Source organism: Lutjanus erythropterus, chromosome 18 (genome assembly GCF_056507025.1).
Source record: "Lutjanus erythropterus isolate fLutEry1 chromosome 18, fLutEry1.hap2, whole genome shotgun sequence".
Taxonomy (NCBI): Eukaryota; Metazoa; Chordata; class Actinopteri; order Lutjaniformes; family Lutjanidae; genus Lutjanus; species Lutjanus erythropterus.
This window is the reverse complement of record NC_139334.1, coordinates 29,440,207-29,460,083: the sequence shown is the minus strand read 5'-3', so window position 1 is coordinate 29,460,083 and position 19,877 is coordinate 29,440,207. Positions and strand designations below refer to the sequence as shown.

The 19,877-nt window shown below is 41.7% G+C and overlaps 1 protein-coding gene across 1 annotated transcript in view; it reads left to right on the top strand.

The window, feature by feature from the left end:
• Window positions 1–15,440, top strand: part of syne2b (spectrin repeat containing, nuclear envelope 2b) — a 169,022-nt gene extending 153,582 nt beyond the window's left edge. Inside the window, exons 115-128 of the mRNA XM_084742989.1 lie at window positions 175–325; window positions 3,276–3,458; window positions 5,885–6,022; window positions 6,145–6,339; window positions 6,482–6,791; window positions 8,842–8,978; window positions 9,112–9,241; window positions 11,262–11,473; window positions 11,580–11,780; window positions 12,009–12,137; window positions 12,289–12,480; window positions 12,793–12,867; window positions 13,490–13,539; window positions 14,594–15,440. Of these exons, the coding sequence (XP_084599115.1) occupies window positions 175–325; window positions 3,276–3,458; window positions 5,885–6,022; window positions 6,145–6,339; window positions 6,482–6,791; window positions 8,842–8,978; window positions 9,112–9,241; window positions 11,262–11,473; window positions 11,580–11,780; window positions 12,009–12,137; window positions 12,289–12,480; window positions 12,793–12,867; window positions 13,490–13,539; window positions 14,594–14,804 (2,314 nt within the window). The 3' untranslated portion in view covers window positions 14,805–15,440. The remainder of the gene's footprint in view (window positions 1–174; window positions 326–3,275; window positions 3,459–5,884; window positions 6,023–6,144; window positions 6,340–6,481; window positions 6,792–8,841; window positions 8,979–9,111; window positions 9,242–11,261; window positions 11,474–11,579; window positions 11,781–12,008; window positions 12,138–12,288; window positions 12,481–12,792; window positions 12,868–13,489; window positions 13,540–14,593) is intronic.
• The last annotated feature ends 4,437 nt before the right edge of the window (window positions 15,441–19,877 follow it).

Genomic DNA, 19,877 nt, shown 5'->3' with positions numbered 1-19,877 from the left:
TAAAACACACCTGAGCGTTTCAGTACTCCGACACAAGAAATCTTTAGAAGAGAGACACTTTGTAATATGAAAGTACTGTTTCCTGTTTCTCGTGCTGCTCAGGTTTCCTCAGCTGTCTTTCTTCATCACGCAGAAACGATTACAAAGTGAAATGGTTCCTTCTGTTGTTTTCAGGATCGAGGAGACATGGCGTCTCTGGTGTAAGTTCTTGGACGACTACTCTCGCTTCGAGGACTGGCTGAAGACAGCCGAGCTCACTGCAGCGAACCCGGACTCTGCGGACGTCCTCTACACCAGCGCCAAAGAGGAGCTCAAGAAATTCGAGGTCAGTTGACGAATCTTTCTGTCTTTATTGTTTTTATTGAAGCAGTATTTCACTTTGGCAGAATTCTGGGAAGGGAGGACTAAAGACAAAGTGATTGCAACAAAGACCGTAAGTTAACAGGAAGATCAGTTACATGTCCTGGCTTCTCTTGTGGAAATCCCCACTACATGTCAAAATAGGGGCTGAAAGGTTTTATGTCTGTCCTGATTAAAGTCAAAAGAGTTTATCTAGTTCAGCAGTTCCCAAACTTTCAACTTCTGTGTCCTGACCAGGTCGATGCACAACAATCCTTCACACCTTCAAAAGAAAAAGCTGTCACTATGATAAAGGTGGTGCATTCAGGCCCCATTAAAGATATTGGAGCAATTTACAGTGAAGTTTCACACAGTCTGCCACATAAAGAACAAAGAGACACATGCATTGACACAGAACACAGACAGATCCAGTCTCCCACTGACTGAAGACGGAGAGACAGAGCAGGTCCAGTAACCTATACAGTAATAATAACAAGACCAAAACTACACCATTACACATTTTCCCTCTGCAGCGCCCAAAAGACACAACTGGTGCACACATCCCACGTCGGAAGACCCACATCTCGATGATGTTCAGAACGTTTTAGGGTTGAAGCACCAACACCGTCCACAATTTGTATGCACATTTTGATTTATTGCATCAGAAAAGGTTGATGGAAACCTTTCCTTCAGAAAAAAGCGTTGTCAATTTTGCAAAAAGCCTTTGCACTTGCTTGTGTCCTAAGATCTCCAACAAAAAGTAAAGTTTGGTTGGTGTGCGTTTTGCGGATTAGCTTGATCGGCTTGCACATTTGCTTGCAGGTGATATTAAGTTTATACACGTTCTTAAACACACAAACCTTTAGTAAATCAGGCCCTTAACGTGTTAATTTGAGATGGAGACAGTTTTCCCAAGTAAGTTCTGACTTAGCAAACCCTTAAGTCTCCAATGACTGATGAGCTTTGTCTGCTCAAAGAAGAAGAAGTTTCCACTGTTTGCATTGGCTGTTCCAAGAAAGAATAATGAAAATTAACCAACTGAAAAAAAAAATCTTGAAGACCTCTCTCTCTCTTGTTCTCTCATAGTCTCTGGCGACTGTCTTTTTCTTCTTCTTTGAGGTTTATTGGTGGTTCACAAAGAATGATTTTGTTTCTGGTTCATAACCTGTAATTCTTCCACTCTGTTTATTAATGAAACCCGTACCAGCAAAGTCATTAGATGTAGATTTCTCTCGTGGAGACGCTGATGTTTTGACCAGATGTCGGCTCTTGGGGAAAAGGTTCAGGGACTGACCAGAAACATTAGGACTCATCCTCTGGGTACGACCAGTATTCGCTGCAGATTTAATGGAAATGTAATGTCTTGCTCTGGACCAAAGGATAAGTTAGACCATCCTTAGAAATGAAGATAAATTAAGATAAAACTAATTAGAAAGGAAAACTTGGTTCATATACAAATATAGTTTGGGAGAGAGGAGAATAAATAAGTATAGAGCGCCTCTTTAGTTCTTAAACAACAGAAATCTGAAATCATTTCAGTTCTTTCATTTTAAGAAAATGAAGCAGTTGCATGTCCGTTTTGTCTGATTTTCCCTTTAAAATGTGTCCAGAAGATTCATAATTTCCACATTAAAATCTGGACTGATGTGTTCGTCAGTGGGCTGGAGGAAGTTTACACTCGTCTTAAACACGGTTTGTCCCGGTCCGAGGACAGTTTAAGGTTCGGGTGTCCTGTTGCGACGGACACAGAGGTAACCTTTGATGTGTCCGTGTGGATTAGAAACAACAGATTAGCGCCTGGTAATCTGGACTCTGCCGAGGAGCCCTCATCTCCACGGCAACAGGGATCCAGTGTAGATGGTGTCGCTAACTAAACATCCTGTGGAGGACCAGTGACCTACATACTGGCTGTCAGCGACATGTAATGGAAGCTGTGGGAGCGTAATGGTCAGAATCGGCAGCGGGATGAAGGTTCAAATCTATAAACCGACTGGAAAAGGTTCTTAATCCTCCAGAGCAGCTGGTAGCTGTGGGCAGTTTCAACTGGTCAGACTGTATGTGGACCTTTATTTAAAAAGAGCGTGTGTGTGCGCTTGTTTTGATTTCATCCATCCATCCATCCTCCTTTCCTTTCTCCCTCCCTCCCCAAAATGATCGCAGACTCTGGTTGCTTTTTGGGTTCATAGTTTGGCACTGCAGTGATTTTTAAAGGGATTTGTATAAATCAGTCAATCATTCGTTTAATCATTCCAGCTCCAAACACGTGCCTTGCAGTTGTGTAGACGGTGTCCTACAAGTAAAAACAATTGTGATTAATAAAGAAACCGCAAGGAAAGAAGAAACTGTAACAGCGGCGAAACAATATTTAGGGTTCGTACAAAGTATTGAAAGTTTGTAAAATGTTTAATTGTAATGTTTGAATTTGAAAGCACTCCATGAAAAATGTTTTATTTTCAAAATAATTTGTGTTTCATCGATACAAATACTCAAATAAACCAAAACGCTTTTAGTATTTGAAATGAAAACTGTCAGATCCTGCCAGACTCCGTTTCAACATTTCAATCTCAATCTAGATGTGATGATGGCGGCTACGAGAGTCTAGAAATATTTAGTTTAGGTACTTTGAAAGTGCATGAAAAGCGCTTAAAATTTACTCCTAAAAACTTAAAAGTTAAAAGTAATGAACTTTTAACCCTGTTATAGAAATCCTAAATGTCTCTCTCTGAAGTAACAGCGTCTCTAAATCTTCCCCTCACTTTGACAGACACCTTTCTAAACTCTTCTGTCTTTCAGGAAAGAGACGGTTCTTCTTGGCTTTGTTTGAATTGTCTTCCTCTTTTTCGTACATATCAGTTTTCCCGTATGGACGTCTAAACACTTTTCAGTCGGTGCAGAACCTCCGTGCTCACGTTTCCTCCTCTACGTTCTCCTCTCAGGCGTTCCAGCGGCAGGTTCACGAGCGTCTGACTCAGCTGGAGCTCGTCAACAAACAGTACCGCCGCCTCGCCCGGGAGAACCGAACCGACGCCGCCAGCAAGCTCAAAGTCATGGTCCACGAGGGGAACCAGAGGTGGGACGGCCTGCAGAGGAGGGTGGCGGCTGTTCTGCGCAGACTCAAGGTGAGGCGGGGAGCTCAGAGGTCAGGAGCTGATTGGTTGACTCAAAATGTATAATGAGATTTTAAACAGTATGGAGGACTCAGACTGCCAAAGATGATTTAATTTATAAAATGTGACATAAATTCATTTCTCTTTGTTATTTTTCCCATTAATTTACTTGTCCATTTAATCCATGTTTTTTATTATTTATTCATTTTTAATGCATTTCTTACATTTAGTATTTATTTATAATGTTGATTAAAAAGTTGATCACACACTTTGAAAAAATGATCCCGAATTTGAAGAATAAAGAACAAATGAGTTTTGAGAAATAAATAGAGGACTTCAAAGAGAAAATAAAACAAATAAATACATGATTTCAAGTAGAAAAATGATTAAATTAATAAAAAAAAAAGTAAAAGTATATTAATAGTGGAATCAATACAAAGGTAAATGAAAAGAATTTAAAAACAAAAGCAAATTAAAACTAAAATATTATTTTTTGTCACATTTTATCAATTAAATAATGCCTACATTTATTTTGAATATTTGTTGTGCATTTAATGTATTTATTGTGTCATTTATTTATTTATTTCTGACGTAGACCGTTTCAGTCCTCCATAAAATTACGCCGTTGCAGAAAATAAAATCATGGAGGATATTTAGAACCTCGTTTCCTCAAATAGCATCAAGACAGAGATTAGATAGATTTAAACTTCAATACCCAGAAACCACAGTATCAGCAAACTGCACACATCACAGCAGCGAACATTTTTTTTTTTTGTTTTGTTTTGTTTATGACTGTGAAAATAAATAAAGATGAGTAAGACAACAGTCAAAGAGCAAACACCAGCGTGATCCGTGCGGCGTCTCCCTGCTCTCGGCTCTAAGCCGCCAGGATTTAGGTCACCTCTCAGACGGTGACGAGGCACGAGGCGTCACGTTGTCAGGAAGCCGTTTTCATCGCGGCATGTGGCGCCGAGCAGATGGAGGCACGTTTACGTCGCTGTATAAAGATTTCATGTAATCAAAGAACTCAGCCGATTGGTGCCGGTTGACCTCCGCTGCCTCGGTCACTAAAAGCCACGTTCACATCAGCGGAGCGGGGTCAGCTGTGCTTAATGTAAAGAGTTAAAACATACGTGTCACTGAGGTTAATGCTCAGAGTGCAGACGAGATGGTGCTGACAGATAATTGATTTTATTCATTCAACATTTTTCTCTACATACTAGTTTTTGTCTTATTTATCTTACAGCTCAGCACATTCATGCAGCACTGATGATATTTTTGCTCCTCTGTTAATCTTTCTGTCTCGATTAGACGTTCAGGCTTCATTGCTTGAAGACAGAAATTTTTAAAGGGCAAGTTTGGCAACATTTGCATCTGGTCAAATTATAAATCAAACATGAACTGACTTCCATGGTCTTCAGTGTTAACAGAGTTAAGATGCAGAATCCAGGTGACATCATACGACCAGCAAACCAATAAATGATCATTGATAAAATCAAAAAAGTGTTTATTAAAAATTGTTGTTGATTCCATTGATTGTAGAATCACTGCAACCTGAATTTGATGTCGAAAAATGCTTTAACCGTCTCACCATGTTAGTGAACTGTTTAGTTCTGGACGAAACGGTACAAAGTAAAGGTGCACAGAGACGTCAGTAGTTGATTCTGTTCAACCATATAATTAATTATGAAATTTCCACATCGTCATGCTGTAGCTTTCGCCCACCACCACCGCTCCTTTAACTGGGGGGTATTAAACAAATCAGAAAGTTAAAAAAAGATTCTGTTTTGGATTGGAAACACAAACTTAACAGTAAAGACCTCTTTAATCGTGGAGAGTTAATCATGGAGCAACAAATATCTATATATGGCTGCAGAATCTGTAGGCAAGAGACAAGATTTTGGTCTCAGAAGTGTTCTGGTTTCCGTTTGTAGTCCAAGTCTTATTGAGCATTTGAGCAGACTTTGCTTTTTTTTTTAAAAAAAGATTTATCCGCATTCTAATTTAACTGATTGCAAACCGTCTATTTGTGAAACAGTCCAGTCGTAGGTGTCGTCCCTCAACTCCAACTCCGTTCTCGCGTCTCCAGTTGTTAATCGGTCTGTAAACAATGACTGGCACGCGAAAGAGGAAGTCTTTGCCCGGATATCACTGGGAGTCCCAAAACATTAGCAGTTGTCCTGAGAGGCTAAATTGTTGTCAGACAATAGTCACTGGGTTCCAAGTTTGGTCCTCTGTTAAATGAATCTGATATTTTTGGATTTAAGAATCTTTTGACCTCAGCTGGACTTGTTCCCTTGATCTATTTGAACTTCATGAATACAGTAGATGGAATCAATAAAGGCTCAAAGTTATAATAAAGTGGAAATATTGCTGAATGATATACTGGAAACAGAACATAAGTAATGATGTTTATTGTCTTCTCTGTGCTCCTGCAGCACTTTACCTCTCAGAGAGAAGACTTTGAGGGGACACGTGAGGGGATCCTGGTCTGGCTCACAGAGATGGACCTGCAGCTCACCAACGTGGAGCACTTCTCCGAGAGCGACATCGAGGACAAGATGAGACAGCTCAACGTAAGTCTGTTCCCTATCGACTCTGAGACTCCGCTCAGAACGGATAGTTCTCATTTCTAACCTTCGTTAAAGACGATCCCCGTCGATTACTGTGACCGTAACGTCTTCCTCTTCGTCCGCAGGGCTTCCAGCAGGAAATCACCCTGAACACCAACAAGATCGACGCCCTGATCGTGTTCGGCGAGAACCTGATCCAGAAGAGCGCCCCTCTGGACGCCGTGCTGATCGAGGACGAGCTGGAGGAGTTGCACTCCTACTGCCAAGAGGTGTTCGGCCGTGTGGCTCGCTTCCACCACCGCCTCGTCAACAGACGCCCGGTCAGTGCTGCTTACAGGGATCACTTTACCCATAATTCCACTTGTGTACATTTGGTATTGGAGGTCAGGCTTGTTTCTAAATGTACGCAGCTTAATTTCTTTGTCTTCTTCTTCTTCTTCTTCTTCTTGAATGTGTTCTCAGGTCCTGGAGGAGGAGCGGGAACTGTCAGACCGAGACACAGACCTGGAGGACTCACCCGATCTGACCGGCGGGACATCCTGGAGGGACGCGAGGAAGAAGCAGCAGGAGGAGGAAGTTCCAGCTGCAGGCGGGGTCTCAGCCGGACGGCAGGCCATGTGCCACCTCCTGGCTCCCCCTCTGGAGCGGTCGGGACGGGAGACGCCCGTCAGCGTGGACTCCATCCCGCTGGAGTGGGACCACACGGTCGACGTGGGCGGATCGTCATCGCACGAGGACGACGAGGACGCGACCTTCTTCAGCGCTCTGTCAGGTAATAACGGCTCTTTGGTGTTCATTATGACATGAAGTCAGATGTCGCACAGCATGTTCAAAACAGCCCCTGCTTCCATCTGTGTTGCCAAGCAGCAACAATAAGAATTTGAAAGTTTACTGTGATTGACAGTTAGTGTCAGGTCCTTGCGAGCTGGTTTCCAGACTCGAAAAAGAGACTAAGGACCTCCTTCAAAGTAGAAAATGAAGCCTAAAGCACCAGCTATATTTTGCACACTGGATATACTGGAGTACAACCGATACTGAGGCGTTTTACACGAACTACAAACGACTAAGAAATGAGCAGTTGCAGTAATAAAGTAGGTTACAGTCAGAAAAACATGAGAAGCGTCAAAGAAAAGTTTCTGATACTCGCAATAAAAAAAAAGAAACTCAGCATTTAAAGGAAAGATTACAGTCAAAAAAAGAAAGCCGGCAACAAAGAGGACAAATTAAAAAAAGAGTCCTCCTGACACGCTTATGTGATAAACAGGCGTCCTCACGCTGTTTTTGTAATTACTCTCACTGCCAGATGGGGGAGACAAAAGTTCCAAATTGCAAGTTTAAAAGTTTGAAAAAATTGTTCACAACAATGTCAAATATTATCACTGTAACTTGTAGTTAATGGATTAAAATATATACAAACTACAATTATGGTCTTTAAAAACTTCTCGACCTTTTAACTCAATTCCAAGGATCGAAAACAAAGAAAGAAAACAAATAAACTGGGATGTCAGTTTTTTTTCCACATCCAATACGTGGTGCTCTCGTCTCAGCATCGCTTCCTGCCATTATGAATCCAAATTTAATGCATTCAGGAGCATGTTTCCTCCTCACACACTTCAGAGCTTTTACTGATGCGGGGTCGACTCCCACATCACTTTTTCTTTTCAAGAACAATCCATTTTGTGTCACCACATCCGAGGGAACATCAGCTGGCCGATAGTAGCAAAACACGCTTAAATTTAAATGAAATTATATGTTTTGATTTTTTGTTTTTTTACTCATGTGATTTGTGGAGCACATTTATATATATATATATATATAAGGAATAAGTTGTTTCACTCTATAATTTTCTTATTGATTTAAAACACATCAGTGAGCCACATTGTTGCACATGTTGAACTCACACAGTGTAATTAATTTAGACTCAATCCTTTTACCTTCTACTGAGTAACATTTGCTAAAAACTGCTTAGATGATTTCTTTAAAAATCAATGTATATATTGAGTCCTGGTCGCTAAAATTTCGAATTTGACGTCAGCTCATCTTTGCACATCTTCCTCTTGGTGTCCCCACTTTAATTCCTCATAACTTTGAGCTCCGTCCTGTCCAGAGCAGCAGCAGCTTGTTGACCTCCGCTCTCTCTTCCAGATGTGGAGGTCACAGAGAGCTCAGAGTCGTTCTATAAAGCCACTGTCAGAGCGGTGAAAGCGGCCTCGGGTAGGCTCTCTGCCTCCTGCATGCGACTGCCTCGCTGTGTGCTTAATGTGGACCAGCATCCCCGTCTCCTAGCAACCCCCAAACCCTCATCCTCGCATCCCCATCCCTCATCTGATTCACACAGACTTACAGACGTGGCTGTGCACCACTGCAACTTCTCATTTACTTTAAGTCAGGCATGTCCAAACTGTTTCATAAAGGGCCGAGTGGCTGCAGGTTTTCGTTCCTACCAAGCCGGAGCACACCAGGCTAGACTCATTTAATCAACTGATTTCAGTCTTCAAACAACTGATTAGTCGAATCAGGTGTGCTGTAGACTGGTTGGAATAAAAACCTGCAGCCACTCGGCCCTTTATGGAACAGTTTGGACATGCCTGCTTTAACTGTTGTTATATTTACCAAGACCGGATCTTTACAAACTCGCATGATATTGCAGTGGATGTTATTTTATTTTGCATGTATTTTATGGATATGCATGTGTCAGATGGTTTGTGAGACACCTCAGTAATCAGTCTTATTGCTTTTGGTTTCACTCTCCTCTTCATTTCTCCCCCCCCCCCCCCCCCTTGACTTTATTAAACTTCTTTAATCCCTCTGTCTTTCATCAGTGAAGTCAGTGACAGACCCGCCCAGTTGGCACCAGCCCGGCTCCCCAGAGAGGAAACGAGTTCCCCGAGAAATGATCCGAGGCCTGAGCTCGTCTCCCACACACATCACCAGCACCGCCTTCCACCGGCAGGGTTATGTAAGGATACGCACACACACACATTGAGATATTCCAGATCTTTAACTTTCATTCTGATGTAGCATGAATGAGTCAGAGTTAGTTTCTCAATGAAGATGAGTGTTGTAGGTTAAAGTTGTGTGTGTGTGTTCAGGTCAAGCTGATGTCAGAGTGCAGCAGCAGCGTCGATAAGGTGAAGAGGATCAAGCTGATCCTGAACGACGAGGAGGAGCTGGAGGACCCGGGTCTGACCAGCAGCACGGCCGACAAACAGACCAGCACGGGTACGCTGACACACACAGACAGACATGGCAGTGAGAGGTGCACGAAATGTCCAAAACCTCAAGATGAGCAGCAACAAAGACAAGCATCTGAGAAGCTGACATTAACAACAGTCTGACAATTTTGTTTCATTACTGGCTTTAATCAAAATTGGCATTTAATGTTCTGTTGACTTTCTGTGTCAGCTCTGTCAGCTCATCATGTAGAGGCTGATGTCTTCCCTGCGAGTGTCATGTTCATCAGTTCAGTAGCGATGATTTCTGTGATGTTAAAATGCTGCATTTAGCTCGTTTAATAACATTCACGTACATTACATTTATGCGTTTAGCAGACGCCTTTATTGAAACGACTTACAAAAGAGGATTAACAATCATGCTACATCGAAGGGGGGCTTAGAAGACAGGACAGGAGATGCTGTCTGAAGAGCTGGCTCTTCAGGAGCTTTTTGAAGGCAGAGAGGAACGCTCCTGCTCTGGTAACACTTGGTAGGTCATGCCACCAGTGTGGCACAACGCATGAAAGGAGTCTGGATTGTCTTGTGTGAGGTAATTGACTGTGTCAAATGCTGCTGATAGATCAAGCACAATGAGTACAGAGGAATTCATTCTCGCTCTGGCTTCTTTTAAGGCCTCAGTTACAGACAACAGTGCTGTTTCAGTGGAATGGCCATTTTTAAAGCCAGAGACTGGGACTGGGAGGATTGAGTGGGTCTGGTGGAAAGGGGACACAGCATATTCAGACAAGAGCTCAGTGCAGAGCACAAGTACTCAGTGGCAACAATTAGGGGGGAGGGGGAGGAGTAGGTGTGAGGGAGATTGTGGAGGTTATGGTGGAAGGATACTGTGGGGGTTGGGGTAGGTTCAGGAAGGCATACCTTGAGTTGAATGAAGTAGTGGTCAGGGAGGTCTAGAGGTGTAACAACCGGTGTGTCTGTGGCACAATTTGGAATGAGGATAAGATCAAGGTCTTTGTCAGTTCAGAGTTGTATTTAACTGAGGGTAACAGTTGATTACATTTCCATGTGTTGGAAAGTAACAGGCTTGTCTCACCTCCTTGTCCAGATGAGTGAGAGGTCTGGGAGACAGTGTACTTGGTTCAAAGTGCAGCCAGGGTAGCTTTGTTTGCAGGTCTAATCCAGGTCTCAGTGAGAGTGCGGATGGCAAGTGCTAGGCGGTCAGCATAACGAGCAATGAAGTCTGCTTTGTTCACTGCAGACTGGCAGTTCCACAGTCCTGCAGTGAGGGTTGAGCCTGTGAGCGAGGTTTGCCTCAATGACTGGAGGTTAGCAGGATCGATTGTTCAGGTCGGGCAGAATTTCTGGCCCCGCTCGGCGTCCCGGCTCGGTGGACACGGTGAGGTAGACACGTATGTCTTGACCCAAGAATGTCTTCACACAAGAAGGGCTGAACGCTAGGGCTGACGCTTCCGCTGACGCTCCAGCTACAACGCCCGTTGATATACTGCAGCCAGGATTGAACGCAGCTGCGCCGCGTTTGCTCGTTGCACCCGCTGACACTGCCCACCAACACAGACAAAGGGAATGGGATTGCCACTCCCACTCCTCAGTGTCTGTGCTTGCTCTGATTGGCCAGCCGTTAAGGCCGTTTCACCGACTGATGGTTCTCAGGTGGACTAGTAACCCACCACAACACTTTTCTAACGGGAAACACAGAAACCTACACTTCTGACACCCTTTCAAGGCCCATTCCTGTAGCTTTCTCTAATAAAACACAGTTACTTTATCAGGTGTACAAAAGTCTGGAAGATATCATCTAAAGCTCATTCGTATTGTTGAAATACTCATATTGAAACAAGTCCAGCTAATGTTCAAAAAACATACCAATTAGAAAAGATGACATAGTCCTTTATTACTTTATTAGAGTGTTACAGCAGCAAAGTGGCAAAAAATAGAAATAATTATCAATAAAAACATTAGTAGAAACAAAAAAACTGTAAGCAACACAACTGATGTTCAACAGCGTTCCAGAGCATGTCATGACTCCACCTCTCGTCTCCCTGCAGGTGTGATCGAACGCTGGGAGCTGCTACAAGCACACAAGTTCGACAGTGAGACAGACGTCAAGCAGGACCTGGAACAGTGGCAGAAGCTCAACTCTGACCTCTGTGATGTCACTTCCTGGTTGGGCAGGGTGCTGCCAGAGCTGGAGAGGCTGCAGCGGATCGCGCCGTCCACCAGCATCCGAGACATCGAAGTCAACATCAGAAAACTGAAGGTAAAACACAGACACTCAGGTCTCTGAAAATCTTGAAAATTAAAAATACAAAAATTAGAGCAGCTTGAACCAACAACAATATGCTCTTATCATCTCTTCTATCCAGGAGATGCAGAAAACCTTCAACAGCTACAAGTGTCTGATGATTTCCGTCAACCTGAGCAGCCGCCACTTCCTGCGGGGGGACAGCGCCGAGCTGCGGGAGCTGCAAGAGGCTCTCAGCTCAGCCAATCACAGCTGGACGCAGGCCTGCGGCAGCCTGGGAAGCTGGGAGAGGAGGCTGCACTCTGCACTCATGCAGTGTCAGGTCAGACATGGAGACGCTCACTGTGGCCCGTCCATTATTTTTGGTTTTTTTTGGTCATTTTTATATCATTCTTTAGCTTCCTAATAGAGCCCCTCATGTAGTCGAAGAAAAACATTAACATTTTGGTCTAAGCTAGGAAACAAAAATCTTATAAACCCACACGACTAACATTTTTAATCCAACATGTTAAAAAAAACAAGCAACTCCTATGACCTCTGACCTCTTCAGGAGTTTCATGAGACGCTGCACTCTCTGCTGCTGTGGCTCGCTCAGGCTGAGAACAGACTTGCCGCCGTGAACGCCGACGACCCGTCGACGCCGCGCTCCGTCCTGCTGGAGCACCGCGAAATGCTGAAGGTGAGCAGACGACAAAACGCAAACTGTGTAGAAGGCTGACACACTGACCGATGTTTCCAGCAGTCGCCGTTTGAATGGCACTGTGAGCTGTAAGGCCTCTCTGTATATCTGCACTGACTCCTCCGCTCTCTGTCGCCCCCTGCTGCTGCAGACTCTGCAGGAGGAGCTGTGCGGCCGCCAGCGGCAGGTCTCCTCGCTGCAGGACATCTCCTCTCAGCTCCTGCTGGAGGCCACCGAAGAAGACAGCATAGAGGCCAAGGAGAAGGTCCACGTCATCTGCAACAAGCTGCGTCTGCTGCTGCGACAGGTGGCTGCTGACCTGCACGCGCTGCAGGGACGACTGGTACGTCCACTTTGACTCTGCACGACTGCTCTGCTTCAGTAATGATACACATTTTTCTTTACAATGTCTTACTGGGGCTTTGTTTATAAAAAACTCGAGTCAGATAATTGTAAAGTCACAAGACAAACTTGTGATTTGGGGAAATATGAATACAGTTGACTTGCAGCAGGCGGTACAGACGTTAACTGTTCAAATATCCATCTGAATCAGAAACAAAACTGAAAGTACAAATGAGATGCTATCAGAGGCTCAGTTACTGTGACCTGGTTCTGTCGGTCTGATCCGATGATCTGTTTGCTGTCCGTGTCTCAGGAAACCCGCTCGACCGGCTCTGAAATGGACAGCATCGGTCTGGGCTGTCTCAGCTCTCCTCTGCTGCTGCACAAGGTACGCCTCAATATTTACCTTAGGTTAGAATTAAAGTTACAGTGGTGGAGAAAAAAAATCAGAGCATTACTATGCTGTAAAGATATTCAGTTACAAAGTGTTAAGTATAAAGTAGTGTGAAATGGAAACGCTCAAGTAAAGTTAAAGTAGCTTAAATCTGTACAAACGAACAATAATTGAATAAATTTACTAAAAATACACCACCAAATATCAAACTTTAGCCTGTCGTTGCTTAATGTTACCTAAATGATGTTAACTTGGTTACAATTAGCATGTTAGCTTTAATCTTAAGCTGCCTTCCAAATCACATACTTCTTCTTGTTACTCCAAAATGTCGTGCTACAGCCTGCAATGGATATATGAGCAAGAGGGTCAAAGTTCAAGGCACGATGACAAAGCAGCGTGTCCCAGTTGTAAGCAGACTGCATGCAACAGTACGAACTTTGTCATGGAGGCTGCAGAACACGCTAAAAGATAAAGTATGTGATTTGGAAAGCAGCTTTTAAGTACAGTTGAGGCTTCGGTGTTGGAAAACTGGACAGTTTACATCTAGAAAGTACTGCACGTCACTGTTTTTATGTTGGGACATGTGATTAACAGTTTGACTTGTTCGTTGCTATAGGAGGAGGCCGCTCTACAGGCAGCTACAGCTGGACACCCGGTGACGAGAAGGTAATTTTAACAAGCTGAAAATCTAGGTTCAGTTCACCCAAATCAAACTATATCATCATCTCTCCGTGCACATAGTTCTGGTTTTGTGTGTCTTTGTAGAGACGATGATCTTTTTCACTCTGTCTCACAGGGACTATTTCTTTGGTAGGAAGTTGTTCCAATGAACACGGATCGTTAATGCCGTCTGTGGATTATCATGAATTTTCTCAATGTTTCTTTGACTTTTGCGATCATCGTGGGAGTCTCCAAAATCTGCTCTCTTTTTAATTTGGGTGAACTGACCCTTCACTATAACCACTATATCCACCGTCCAATTACGAGCCTTTTCCAGAGCTTTCAGCTTCACCTCGCAGTCGTCCTCAGGGAGAGGAATAAGAGAGGACATGAGTTGCAGTTGAAAGGTCTGAAAAAAAGCTGTTAAGTGGACTTGAACACAAAGGGATATGTAGGATTTTCTGAAGCGGAGTAGTCAGTCAGTCAGTGTATTACCTGCAGTAGAAGCAGACAGGACTCGGCACCAAAACATATTTTAGCCACATTTAAAAAGGCCCGCCTAAAAGAAGAGAAAATCAGTTTAAGTTTGCGCTATATTTAGAACATTTCCACTGCTTTACCTTACTGTCGGACGGACTTTACCAGCAGGAAATGCTCCCTTCAAAGGCACCAAACGCCTTTGACAAAACAGTAGTTTCACCTTGCAGAACACGAGCTATTGGTCTACTCCATTGATTAGTTTGTCTGTGTTATTGTGTGACTTTGGTGTTTTAAACGTTTAGGTCAGATTCAGCAAAGTCACACAAGAACACAGACGAACTAATCGAGGCAGCGGTAGCCAGGCAACTCCCGTCTTCTGCGAAGTAAAATGAGTGTTTTGTCAAAGGGGTTTGGTGGAGGGAGCATTTCCTGCTGGTAAATTCTGACTAACAGTAAGGTAAAGCCACGTAACACACCGACTGAGGATAAGGACTTCATACAACACCGCTATAAAAACAACTATCCTTGTTTTCTACAAAGTCAAACATCAACCCTCAACCAAACCATCTGTCCCGTACAGGGAGGAGAGGAGGGATTCTTCCCCACAACGACCCCTGTTCTACCGGGTTCTGCGAGCGGCCTTCCCCCTGCACCTGCTCTTCTTCATGCTGCTGGTCCTGGCCTGCCTGGTGCCTCTGTCTGAGGAAGACTACAGCTGTACGCTGTCCAACAACTTCGCCCGCTCCTTCTACCCCATGCTGCGCTACACCAACGGCCCCCCGCCCACATGAAAACTGCCGCGCCGCCCAGCGGTGAGCTGCAGGACTGAAAATCCAACTTAAATGGACCCGTTAATGCAGGCTCAAAGACACCTTCTCCCTGTCACAAACTCTGAAGCAGCGCCCTCCATGTCTGAAGGCCTCAACTTAGGTTTTCTTTTTTTTTTTTTTTGGACTAAATTTTATTTAAAAATGTATTTATTGTTTGTGGAGCTCCACAGTTACAAAAAAAGAAGCCATATCACTGGTTTGTTTGAAAGTTTTGTCATTTTTATATGTAGATTTGCCATCTGACGTCCCCACCGAACATAGAGAAAAACAAAGGTCTCAAGATTTATTTTAATATCTACGGTATATTTTCATTTTTTGTGTACTTCCTCTACAGTCCGCGGGATCTAATTTGAAGGACACGGGACCGATATTACCAAAGCATCCGGAAATCGAGGACGACACTAGCCATTTTCTACCGCTGCAGCTATTTTTACTGTTTTTCATAGAAGGCTTGTCGATAGCACATTTTGTACAGAAAAGAAAAAGAGCGGAGCTGTTTTGTTTTTGCTGTTTTAGAGGTATTTAAGATATAAAGATCTGTAAGATACGACTTTTTTAAAATGATGGCAGTGACTCATCTGCAGACATGCCTTTCTGTAGCCAACAGAACTTTATCAGATAATGTACTTTTAATGGTGTTATTGATAAATTTTGTATATAAATGGCAAACTACCGAAAAAGAAATAGGTAAATTATTGTTTCTGCGTTTGAGCGTGGCACTGAAACTTATCAGAGTAATTTAACTTGGGGCAATAGTTTGAAATGATTTTTGTATTTTGGCGTGTTACGCTGAACTGTGGCGCTCCCTTTTTGCGAGAGCCGATATGATGAAATGATTCAGATATTTTCCTACGATTATGTACTTTACGGCCAGTGTTTGAGGTCATTTTTAAATATTTTAGCAAATCACTCGACCTAAATGTTTTACAAAACGGCACAGCTCCTCTAATTAAAGCTGCATTGGGTGAATCTTGACCACTGGTGGGCATAAAAGACATGACAAACACATCTAATAGCTAATCATGTGCTTTTTGCCAGTATAGTAGAATAAAAACTGCCTACTTACACATCTGAGAGCGACATGTGCTCTTCAACTCCTGGGAAAAATATCTAATTTCAGTGGCTTGCAGCTAACTTTGCTTGTCTGCTGTTTGATGCTGGTCTGGTTGCTACACTCCTCTTTAGACTGTAGATTTTGCATTTTGGAAGTGATACGTTTTACAAGATCAAGATCAAGTCTATATGCAGCTGTAAAACAAAAAACGGTTAGCTAAAAGAGGCCAAAAGTTCTGTACAGCTACAGAGTTAATAGGTATTTCTCTGCATGTTTGGTGCTATTAACAATCCGCATTACAGAAGCATAAGGCAACTCTTGACCACTAGGCAGCATAAAGGGTCTAAATGCTCTGACAGCAACACATCTGTTGTTACCAATGCTAATCAAGTGCTTGTGGCTAACACGTAGCATAAAAACCGTCGTTTGATGCTTGATAGATAGCTACACTTAACAGTGTCGGTTTAATATGGCTAAAAGTTCTGTACAGCTACAAAGTTGGGAGTTGATTGTCAGCATGATTGGTGCTATGAATGTTTCTCAAATTAAAGCTGCATAAGGTAAGTCTTGACCACTAGGAGGCAGAGAGAGTCTAAATGCACTGACAAAAATAAATCTAACAGCTAATTAAGTGCTTTTAGCGAACGCAGCAGCATCAAACTGCCTACATCTAGCAGACACAGAGCGATGTCTATGTCTTTAGCTACTTTCTTCACTGGCTAACTTTGTTCATCTGTTGTTTGGTGCTGGACTAGTAGCTCTTTTATTCAGATCGTAGGTCTTGCTTGTTGGAAACGCTACGAGATTCAACCATGAAGTCTATGGGCAGCTGTAAAACCAAAACGGTTAGCTAAAAGTTCTGTGCAGCTCGAGTTAGGAGCGATGAGCGACCTTTTCACACATTTGATTTGAGGCATTTGATTAAATGCATTATCAAAAATGTCACTTAATAAACATATATCACACTGCCATTTAACAGTTTTAACAAGCTAATGTTGTAGCCTTGTGTTCTTTCTAACAAACAACCTGAACTATACCAACTGTAAGAATAATGTGTGTAATTTATAACTTACCCCACGCTGTCAGACTCGCCCCCGTGGAGTAAAACCCTGCAGGCGTCAAACATCAAACAGTTACTGTTTTTTTTTTTTTTTTAAAAATACAGTTTCTTGTTTATACATGTGTTTGTACATGTGGGATTTACCTGATCGCTCTTCGGTCACGCAGCTGAAGGGGTTGAAATCAAACACACCAGACTTGGAGCAGAACATGAATGTAAGTGATCCTTTGGCATTGAATGTAGCTGAGTATGTGCACAATCAGAGATCACTAAATGTATGTCATTTGCATTGTTATTAACATTATTGATCCTGACGGTGTAAGATTTGATTTGAAACTCAGTGTTTGATACCAATTTGTACATAATCTCGACCTCACACTCAAGAGGGCAAGCAGGACAGAAACAAACAACAAAGTGTGTAAAGTTTGATTTATTTTGTGAACTCTTATTTATGGGATGTATAGATTGTCATTTTTGATTGACAATAAACCGTGTTTGCCATGATTTGCAACCGTATGTTTACTGTTATCACTGGGTTTGAGCCGACGGGTCCAACAGGCAAAAACTTCAACAAGATCTGAGATATGAATGTGTGTGTTGTGCACAAACCGCCAAGAGGAGCATTTTCAGCATATTGGATGAATGTGTGTGTGTTTGTATACATGCATGTATAAGCCACAGAACCTAGGAAAGAAAGGATAGTTAACATGTATCTGTCTATTAGCGGTGGTAAGATAATCTGGCACTAAGGCTGGATTTACACTGGCAGAAAAGTGGCACAGCTCACGACTGGACGTCCAAAAAGGACCTAAATGATGCGTTTGGAGCAGTTTTTACAATTTCAGTTTGTTTGGCTGGATCAAAACAAAAAACAGTGAACTTGGTTGGAACCAAAAAACAACTTTTCTCCTCAGAGAGAACAGTTGTGTGATTAATGAGAACGTTAAAAAAAAAAAACAGCAACAAGTCCAAAACATGAGGTTTTAAATGTGTAAGAAGACAAATAGCCAATAGTTTGCTCAACACTGTGAGGCCAAGAACAACAAGACAAACAAGTTCTGGACTGATGTTTGGATTCAGCTTTTTCTTCATGTGTTATCCATTCACCAAGTGCAGAAAAAAAAAACAGTTACTAATTGCACAAACATACAGTCTGATTAATCTTATGCAGGTGTGACGTTGGTTCCACATACTGGGTTTGTATTCTAAAATAAATACTATACTATACTTAATATACTATGTGCAGTGCACTCAGTGTGCTGGGTCAATAGGTCAATAAAATTATAATGTACAGAGAGTGTTCTCTGTTTTCCTTTTTTTAAATGATGTTCAGCTAAAAAAGATTCCTGTATAACATGTTTGTTTCCATTTGTGTTTTCTTTGCAAAATAGCATCTAAACGGTTTGAAAAGGCTCATATAAAATAGGCAGGTTGATTTTTTGTGTTTTTTAGCAATGCACTGATGTTAGCATCAACATGTGTTAGCATGGTAACATTTAGCATTGACTGGATGTTACACTTATTGTGCAGCTTGTCACATTGCTTAAATAATTTCATACCTATGTAGGTACATACATACCTATGTAAGTACATACATACTTAGGTGTGTATGTATGTACCTACATAAATATGTATTTATGTATGCATGTATGTGCATGCCTACAGAGGTATGCATGCATGCATGCATATGTATGTATGTATGTATGTATGTATCTAAAGAGATATTTATTTATGTATGTATGTATGTATGTATGTATGTATGTATGTATGTATGTATGTATGTATGTATGTATGTATCTAAAGAGATATTTATTTATGTATGTATGTATGTATGTATGTATGTATGTATGTATGTATGTATGTATGTATGTATGTATGTATGTATGTATTCAAATAGTTAAATTACTTTGTTGTTTTGACTTTTGGTGTGAACGAATGAAACTAATAACTTTGGGCCATATAGGAAATTATTTTTAAAGAATACAGACATACATACATACATATTTAAGTTCATACCTATGCAAGTACAGACATAACTATGTAGGTACATACATACATACCTATGTAAGTACATACATACTTAGGTGTGTATGTATGTACCTACATAGATATGTATGTATGTGCCTACAGACGTATGTATGTATGTATGTATGTATGTATGTATGTATGTATGTATGTATGTATGTATGTATGTATGTATGTACCTAAAGAGATATGCATGTATGTATGTATGTATGTATGTATGTATGTATGTATGTATGTATGTATGTATGTACCTAAAGAGATATGCATGCATGTATGTATGTATGTATGTATGAACCTACAGAGGTATGTATGTATGTATGTACCTACAGAGGTATGTATTTATGTATGTATGAACCTACAGAGGTATGTATGTATATATGTATGTATGTATGCATGTATGTAGGGATTCAAATAGTTAAATTACTTTGTTGTTTTGACTTTTGGTGTGAACGATTGAAACTAATAACTTTGGGCCATATAGGAAATTATTTTTTAAGAATACTGACATACATACATACATACATATTTAAGTTCATACCTATGCAAGTACATACATACATAAGTATGTATGTACCCACATTGGTATGTATGTAGGTACCGACATATGTATGTATGTAGGTACCCACATATGTATGTATGTACGTACCTACATATGTATGTAGGTACGTACGTATCTACATATGTATGTATGTATGTATGTAGGACCGTATCTACATAGGTATGTATGTACCTACATACATACATACATACCTATGCAATTACATACATACATGTCTACCTATATAGGTACATAAATACATACATACTTATGTGAGTACATATATATACACCTATGTGAGTACGTACATACATACATACATACCTATGTAGGTACATACATACATACTTATGTAGG